Source organism: Cornus florida, unplaced genomic scaffold, assembly GCF_030987335.1.
Source record: "Cornus florida cultivar Cherokee Brave unplaced genomic scaffold, ASM3098733v1 CherokeeBrave_3.0.0_Hap2_Chr10, whole genome shotgun sequence".
NCBI lineage: Eukaryota > Viridiplantae > Streptophyta > Magnoliopsida > Cornales > Cornaceae > Cornus > Cornus florida.
The window spans coordinates 114,689,811-114,698,162 of record NW_026775580.1 but is presented as its reverse complement, the minus strand read 5'-3'; the positions used below and the strand labels follow the sequence as shown (position 1 = coordinate 114,698,162).

Here is an 8,352-nt window from a genome sequence, read left to right as displayed (position 1 = left end):
GGGTATGGGTAAATGTATGGGTAAAATGTATGTGTATGGGTCTGTGAATTTATGTGTATGTGTATGTGTATGGGTCTATGAATTTTGAAGATAAATTCAAAAAGATTCAAAGGTATGGTTCAGGATGGCTCTGATACTATCTTGCAATTTAGAGAAAGAATATGACAATTAAAACTATATTCCATATTATTCACGATGGTGTTATATTCAATTTATAGAATAATACTAGGGTAACCAATTATACAATAATCGAAAAACTAATTACCTATCAATTAGTCTTAAATTAAGGAGTAAATAATTCAATCCTACAGCTGTATAATCTCGAATTACACGAGGTAAAATGTCAACAGGATAAAATCTCAACAGATATTTTTTGATAATTTTTTGAATGTATAATAAGACTGATTGTCAATTTATTTTTAATAACATTTTAGATTCTATACTCATAATGGATGAATTTTATTTACAATTAAGTAAGTATACACAAAATTTCTTAAATGAGATGTGTTACAATCAATTGATTCGATTAGCATATTATGAGTATTTTTCCTTCCATCAAAGCATTATGACCAAAACAAAAATAAAAAATTAATTAGTTGATATTTTGAAATTATACACATAAAACAAGGGGAGTAGGGAGCAAGGTTCTCTTAGGATGACATGTCAAGCAAAGGAAAGCTCCCAGGTGACATGGACACAAAATCCGGTAGAATGGTGCCAAGTGAATACTTATATATCAGACAAACACACTCATCCCTCTTCATCTTTTCCTCTCTTTCCTCTCCTGTGTCCATATGCAGATGTCTTGAATCTTTGTTATATGTGCCCATCCATGAGATTAAACTCGCAACTCGTAGGTGGTCTCTGAAGCTCAATCAAACCCATTAATGGTTACCTTGAAAGGTGGGACAAGACCACCATGGGTGGGTCTTGGAGCTGCTGTATGGCTTCAGATAGCATCTGGGAATGCCTACAATTTCCCTCTCTATTCTCATTCTCTCAAATCAGTTCTGGGTTTCAATCAACGCCAGCTCACAATGCTCGGAGTGGCCAACGATATTGGTGAGAACGTTGGCCTTCTTCCCGGCATAGTCTGCAACAAATTTCCCCCATGGGTTGTTCTTCTCATCGGTGCGTTTGCTTGCTTCTTTGGTTATGGGGTTCTCTGGTTAGCCGTCAGCCGTACTGTTGAGTCCTTGCCCTATTGGTTGGTGAGTTCCTTTTTCCTTTCTTCTTTAAATTAAATTAATTTACATATTACTTTGATGGGTTTCTTGTATTAATTTTTATATCATTAATTGGTATGATTGGAGGAGAGTGATCTCTATATATTATCTTGACTCTCTTGATCACTGGGTCTGACATTTGTTGCTCTTTAATCAGATGGAGTAAGACTTTATTGATCTAATTGTTGTTTACATGTTGTTCGCGAATTTTAGAGCTCTCTAGCTTTAAAGTTGATTAATAGCTTGCATCTTAATTCTTTGTGTTCTTCTTGTACAGAAGGTTACGATTATTTGTATATCTTCACATGAAATGATTGAAATACAGTTGGATATGACATAACCTTTGTGGCTACTTGAGAGTATCTGAAATATAATTGTTGTGTTGCATCACTTGCATAATAGTATTGGGAAGTTTATATATATCCTCCCAACGACAAGATCCAAAATCACTTTGTTTAGTGAATAGATAGACAAATTCAAAGAATTCTCTTTCACAGTGTGGAATGTATAGGAATAAATAACTAAATCAGATTTACCATTTTGCTATTGAATTTCTTACGCATACAGTTTCTTTCGTTGCTTGAAAACATTGGGCATCAGCTAACAAAATTATTGAAACAAATTAAGTGCTCTGCTTTCTTAAATTTAATATGTTAGCTCTTTAGTGGTGTATGTCCGAGCGAGGTTGATTGTCTGGTTTTTTGATGATTTACATAACTTTGGAGATATAATTCTTGTATTTGGACTTCTCTCAGAAAATTTTGGATTCTGGAGGTGAAGGTCCAGTTGTTCACTAGCCCATTCCGGGAGAAACCACTTTTTTTTTTTTTTTTTTAAATTCAAGAATGGGGTGCTAGATTGAACCATTCATCAGTATTTAAGACTGATTGAAAGTATTTTTTAGATGAGTTAACAAAAGAAAAAAGAAAAAAGAAGAAGCTATTTTAGAAAGTGGTGGATCATAGAGGTAAAGTGACTAATGGTCATCTGGTTGAGGTTGCACCAGTCCAGGTTAGGTTAGAGGTAAGGGGTTAACCGGTCAAGCTTCCTCTAGTGTGCGCCAGATCAGGATCAACCGAATCCTTTGCGACTTTATAAATATCTTTTAACAGGTAGTAGCATCCTACATTTAATTCATAGCTATTTTACATGGTGTAAGCACACTGGGAAATTATAGTAGAACCCAAGGTAACCACAGGTTGTCTTAAGATATCCCATCAAGATATTTTACCACGCTTAATTAAAGGCAAGCATATACTAAATAAATTTGTCCGTCTCACCTTTCAATACTATGAGTTTTCATTCCATCAATCATCTTATAAATAGAGCTACTCACTAGCTTCAAACCAGAAAATTTCGATGAAAGCAGTCTAACTTTTTGATGGTATTGCAGCTATGGGTTGCGCTATGTGTTGCCACCAATAGCAGTGCTTGGATATCCACACCTGTGCTTGTAACCAACATGAGAAACTTCCCTCTCAGTAGGGGCACTGTTGCAGGCATTCTCAAAGGTTATGGGGGGCTCAGTGCTGCAGTATATACTGAATTTTTTGGCGTGCTGCTTCAACATTCCTCTTCTAGGCTCTTGTTGTTTCTCACACTTGGGGTTCCTTTTCTATGTATTGTGATGATGTACTTTGTTAAGCCTTGTACTCCTGCTTCTGGGGAAGGCTCTGTTGAGCATGGTCATTTTGTTTTCATCCAAGCTGCCAGTATTTTGCTTGGTTTATATCTGCTCACAACCACAGTATTGGATAATTTTCTTTCTTTAAGTGCTCCCTTATCCTACTCCCTAATTGTTACAATGGTCCTGCTTCTCATGGCTCCACTTGCTATCCCAGTAAAGATGACATTTTACCCCTCAAATTGCAGTAAGTTGGCGACACTTGGTCGACCTGTTGGCTCTTCAGATAATCTGACTAAAGCTGATAATGCAGACAAAACAGAACCGTTGCTAATTCCATCTTCATCAACTTCAAACCTTGGAAGTTTTCACGAGAGCGACAGTGTCTCAGATGTGGATATGCTTCTTGCCGAGGGAGAGGGGGCGGTGAAGAAGAAGAGGAGGCCCAAAAGAGGGGAGGATTTCAAGTTTTGTGAAGCATTAATCAAGGCGGATTTCTGGCTTCTTTTATTTGTTTACTTTGCTGGGGTTGGTTCAGGGGTTACTGTTCTCAATAACCTGGCTCAGATAGGAATAGCTCAAGGTGTACACAATACAACAATGCTGCTGTCGATCTTCAGCTTTTTCAATTTTGTGGGTCGTCTTGGTGGGGGAGCAGTCTCTGAGCTATTTGTCAGGTCAGTACCATTTGTACTTACTTTACCCCTAATGTAATTAAATTGGATAATGTGGAGATGCATGATTATTTACTCATCTTCCGATTTGAACATTTTTTTTCAGTGAACAATGCTTAATTGAAGAAAAAATAATAATAATAAAAGTAATACTTGGATAAATTACTAGGATAATAACTAGGACTTAGGTCATTTTCTTTGGCTGGACATTAAGAACATTATCTTTCTCCAATTAAACAATTCTTTGATGTTTGGACCATGTCCTATCAAGAAAGTTTAGCTAGGGTTATCAAATTCATAAAATTCAATGTTATTTCAACATCTACGGAGTTTTGTAACTTCTAGAATCGCTTATAGGCAAATGCAATACTAAGCTGGAGCTCTCCAGCGAAGTTGCATTATAAAGATTTGTAGCCAGTACGTACAAGTCATTTTCCCTGGCACTTTTGATTAGCCACATGGACATTAAGCATCATGGCGGTACGTTGACACGTTGTACCCCTCCCAATGTATGATCCGTTATTTCTCAAGAGAGCCATTTTGATTTGGTTTGGAATTGTACTCTTTGCAGGTCAAAAGCAATCCCCAGGACAATTTGGATGACATTCACACAAGTAATAATGATCATTACATATCTCCTGTTTGCTTCTGCTCTGGATGGTACTCTTTATGTTGCAACTGCATTACTTGGAATATGCTTCGGTGTCCAGTTTTCTATCATGATCCCGACGGCGTCTGAGCTTTTCGGCTTGAAGCATTTTGGTATTATTTACAACTTCATGTCACTAGGGAACCCTCTTGGTGCTTTTCTTTTCTCAGGTCTCCTTGCTGGTTACTTATATGATGTAGAGGCAGCGAAGCAGCATGCTGTGTCTTGCTTGGGTCCAAATTGCTTTAGGCTTACTTTCCTTGCTCTGGCTGGTCTTTGTGGTTTCGGCACCATTCTTAGCATAATTTTGACTATGAGAATTAGGCCCGTTTACCAAATGCTTTATGCCGGTGGCTCGTTCCGGCTCCCCCAAAGTTCCAATCACTGAGATGATCGGAAAATCTGTGCTTCTTGGACTTGCATCAATTAAGAGAATGTAGTAAGACCACCATGTTAGCAATTTTGTACATCTGGTCTGTAACTTATGCATATTATCCTTGTTAGAACTCAACAGTTTTCAGTATATGATATCCACGTGGGGTTTGGGTCCTATGGGTTTACTGTAATATTAATATAGCTCTTGATTCATCTGAAAATATAATTTGGGCTACTATATGAGTGAACTTTCAGGTGAAACTATGACAAATAAATGATCATTGTTTTGATTATGGTTGTCTAAGGGTTCTCAGTGGTGAATATACTTCTGTATCTCTCCAAATTTAACTCCGTATAATCAATCCTCTTACCTATCTGTGCATTTGAACCAAAATTATCCTTATAAATTCCTTAATGTTGCATGTTGGATCACCGAATGGATTTGAAATTTGAATAAAATTTGATTCAAAGTTTCCATTAAAATGAATACAATTCCAATTTTAAGGCTCCCAAACATAGCATTTATCTAGACACAACTGATAAGCCAAGTCTGATTGATGTCCTATGCCAAACTGTTGCACATGAATTAACCAAAAATAAATAATTAAAAATTAAAAATTTCAAAATAAGATCTGAAATTCAAGTTAAAAAATATTTGGGATCCAATGCAAAAGCAGCAGTTGATCATTAATTAAGTTCGGAGACAAAGCAAATGATGTTCAGTGTCTACGCAGAAATGGAAGATAATTTCACGGATGCATAATTTGACAATTACACACTGCTGCTACTGGAATTCTAAGATAAAAAGGAGGGTGGATTTTGAAGAATAGAAACTTAATCACAGCTTCATATATACATCAATTTTATTTTATTTTATTTTATTTACTTTATTTATTTTTAAGATTCAAAAATCACAATGTTGCTCTATTCTAGACCATACAGTGGTTGGGTTTTTTTATTTTCATTAATTGATCAACACCCTCTTTCAACGAAAAATGTTGAAGTGACTAGATTGGTCTCACCTCTGTGCTAATAATATTAACATCTTCAAATGAATTGTGCTTTTAATAGTCCATCTGTTTTGGGCTGTTAAGCAACTTTATAGAAATGCTAATGTTCATTGATATAAATAAATCCAAGGTGGTTGTGATCAACTGCTGAAGTCCTCATATTCAGATGTCAACCACAATAATAAATTCCTTCAATAATGACTACTTATTTTTAATCCTACTAAGGTCCATTGTTTGGTGCGGTAGTTAAATATGTACGTAAGCGCTCAAGTTCACTCTTGAACCAATTACTTCTTTTAAGGCTAATGCAAATTTCCATCCATCTAAAACATTAATTACATTTATAATGTATTTTAGGCAAACCCATCCTGCATATGTGATATGTGATATGTGATATGTGATAAACAGGCACAGATCCAGAAACATAAGTTAGGGGGTAACATTAATTATATATATATATATATATATCAAAATTCTAAAAATATTAAGATATAATACTAAAAAAATAAAATAAAAAAATTACATGATAGTTGAAGTGATGTTTAGAAAGAACGATTTTATTTATTTATTTATTTATTAAATCTTCAATTTATAACAAAATATCAAATAAACAAAATATCAAAGAGAGGAGTTGGGATTCACACGCAGTGGATGACTAAAATCATTCACACTACGAAAAATTTCCTGTGTAAATGATCCTAGGAACAACACAACGATTATAAGTGGTATGACATGTGTTCAATTCAAAACACAAAGAAGCCAAACATATTAAGATTTTTCTTACATAGGCTACAAAATAAAGATCCACATGCAGACGATGAAGAAACCAATGTTGGTGTTTGAAGTATTTCAGGAAAATATTAAGAGACTATGTTTTCTTCCTAACCTTCCTTTTCCCTAATAAGAGATCATCAAACTGCATTTTTTTCTCAAAACAGCGTAAAATCCGCTAACATTTGTTTTTCCCTAATAAGTCTCGGATAAAACTGAAAAAGTTCTACACAATAGAAACCCTGTTGTTATTGATTTCATCATTTGATCACTCTCATATCAAGTAACACTCTCATATATATATGATACATTACATTACATAGAAGAAAAACAAATCTTATTCAGCAGTCAGCACATATACACGTACCAAACATGAGAAAAAAAAAACAGAACACAAAAAAGAGCACATTCTTCAAGTGGGTTTCAAGTCTTGAAACATTAAGGACCATAGTGAAGGAACTACTCCATCACTATTAGCATGCAAATTATCGTTGCCATAATGATGATGATTAACCTTTGGGCTCAAAGCCCTTCCATATCCATCCAAAGGCCCAGATTTGTTTGGGCTCCTCCTATATGTAAACACAACATTATTATTATTCTCATCCTTCTTGCCATCCAGAGGACCTGAAACACTACTAAAACTCCTACTTGTTGTGACCATCAACTTCTCTTGCACCCTCCTGTCCAGTGGTCCAGACCTCATTGCCCTTGTATTTGTCGCCGTCACCTTCTCTTGCTTGCAATCTTTGGCGCTATTTTGCTTCCTCAATGCTCCGGACCATTGCGTTCTATACGGCGTCAGCTCTTGCACTGTGATTCGAGTGGAGTCCTTGTTGAAAACCTTTCTGCTGATGGTCCCAGTAAAGCACTTCTTGGTTTTGCTGATTGCGGTTATGAATTTCCAAATGCTACTTCTGCTTCCACCAACCTCCTTCCTAGCAAGCTTGATGATTTCTAGTCTGTGTTTGGCCACTGAGATGCCCATACTCTGCAGAAACTCATGATTGAAGTGACTTAAGTCCTCCTTTTCCAGCTCATTGCGAGCGAAGGCTAGACCGTACTCGTAGACCAGGGACGGCTCCAGGCTGCTTCTTGACAGCCAGGAGTACCAGTCCATGGCTAGTTGGTTATATGATCGATATATATGTTTGATCATTTGTATATATGAGATATATATATAAAAGAAGAAGAGGAAGATGAGGAAGTGAAGTGAAAAGAAAGGAGGGTGTATTATTAATAATTTGGTGGGTAAAGATGCTAAGTGAGAACATAATGTCTTACTTGCTCTCTTTTATGAAATATTAAGTGTGATGGAAATGGTAGGTGCTCTTGCTTATTGCTACTCAAATGGCATTCAACTTTTCATTCATACTCCCACGAACACCACACCACCACTGCCTTTATAGCTTTTACTGCCAGTTGCATTAGTGGGCTCAATTTGGATGCAGACACTGTACCATAATCAAGTATATATAGACCCTAATTTTACACCTTTTTCTAACTCTATGCTTAAAGTCAAAAAGAACATATTTAGACGCCAAATAGAAGTTATGAGGATTTTTTTAAATTTATTTTTCTGATATTGGCTGATAAAAAAAAATAATAATAATAATTAAAAACATTGTATAATTAAATAAATTTCAAGCACAATTAGGATAATAATTTGAAGTTTAAAATTATGAAAGATTTATGTGAGTGAAAGGTGACACCATTGTGATGTCATTAATATTTATGATGTTATGAATTCTTATTCACATAAAATTAATAAAATAATAAAATGTGTCAACTTTGAACTCTCTATCATTACTCTTACGGTTACAATTACCATATAATTTGAGGAACGAGACACCTTTTGAAATGGCTGGACATTAATTAGGGAGTTAAAAACCACAAGCCCCACCAGTTGAAAACAATGGCTCTGATTCTGATGCAACTTTTAAGACATCCAAACTAATAAATGTGCGTACTTTCCACAAATAAAAGCAAAGAAAACGTTTCCTAAATAAAATGCAAGTAGCTC

At 35.5% G+C, this 8,352-nt stretch overlaps 2 protein-coding genes across 2 annotated transcripts; one reads left to right on the top strand and one right to left on the bottom strand.

The window, feature by feature from the left end:
• The first annotated feature begins 715 nt into the window (after positions 1–715).
• LOC132277369 (protein NUCLEAR FUSION DEFECTIVE 4-like) lies at positions 716–4,845 on the top strand. Its single transcript, XM_059779231.1, has 3 exons — positions 716–1,211; positions 2,620–3,527; positions 4,096–4,845. Exons 1-3 carry the CDS (start codon positions 888–890, stop codon positions 4,559–4,561), a joined length of 1,698 nt encoding a protein of 565 aa, XP_059635214.1. The 5' UTR covers positions 716–887; the 3' UTR covers positions 4,562–4,845.
• Positions 4,846–6,569: 1,724 nt separating this feature from the next.
• Positions 6,570–7,453, bottom strand: LOC132280018 (uncharacterized). The gene has a single exon (XM_059782124.1). The coding sequence runs from the start codon at positions 7,447–7,449 to the stop codon at positions 6,742–6,744; it is 708 nt and encodes a 235-aa protein (XP_059638107.1). The 5' UTR covers positions 7,450–7,453; the 3' UTR covers positions 6,570–6,741.
• Between the last annotated feature and the right edge of the window lie 899 nt (positions 7,454–8,352).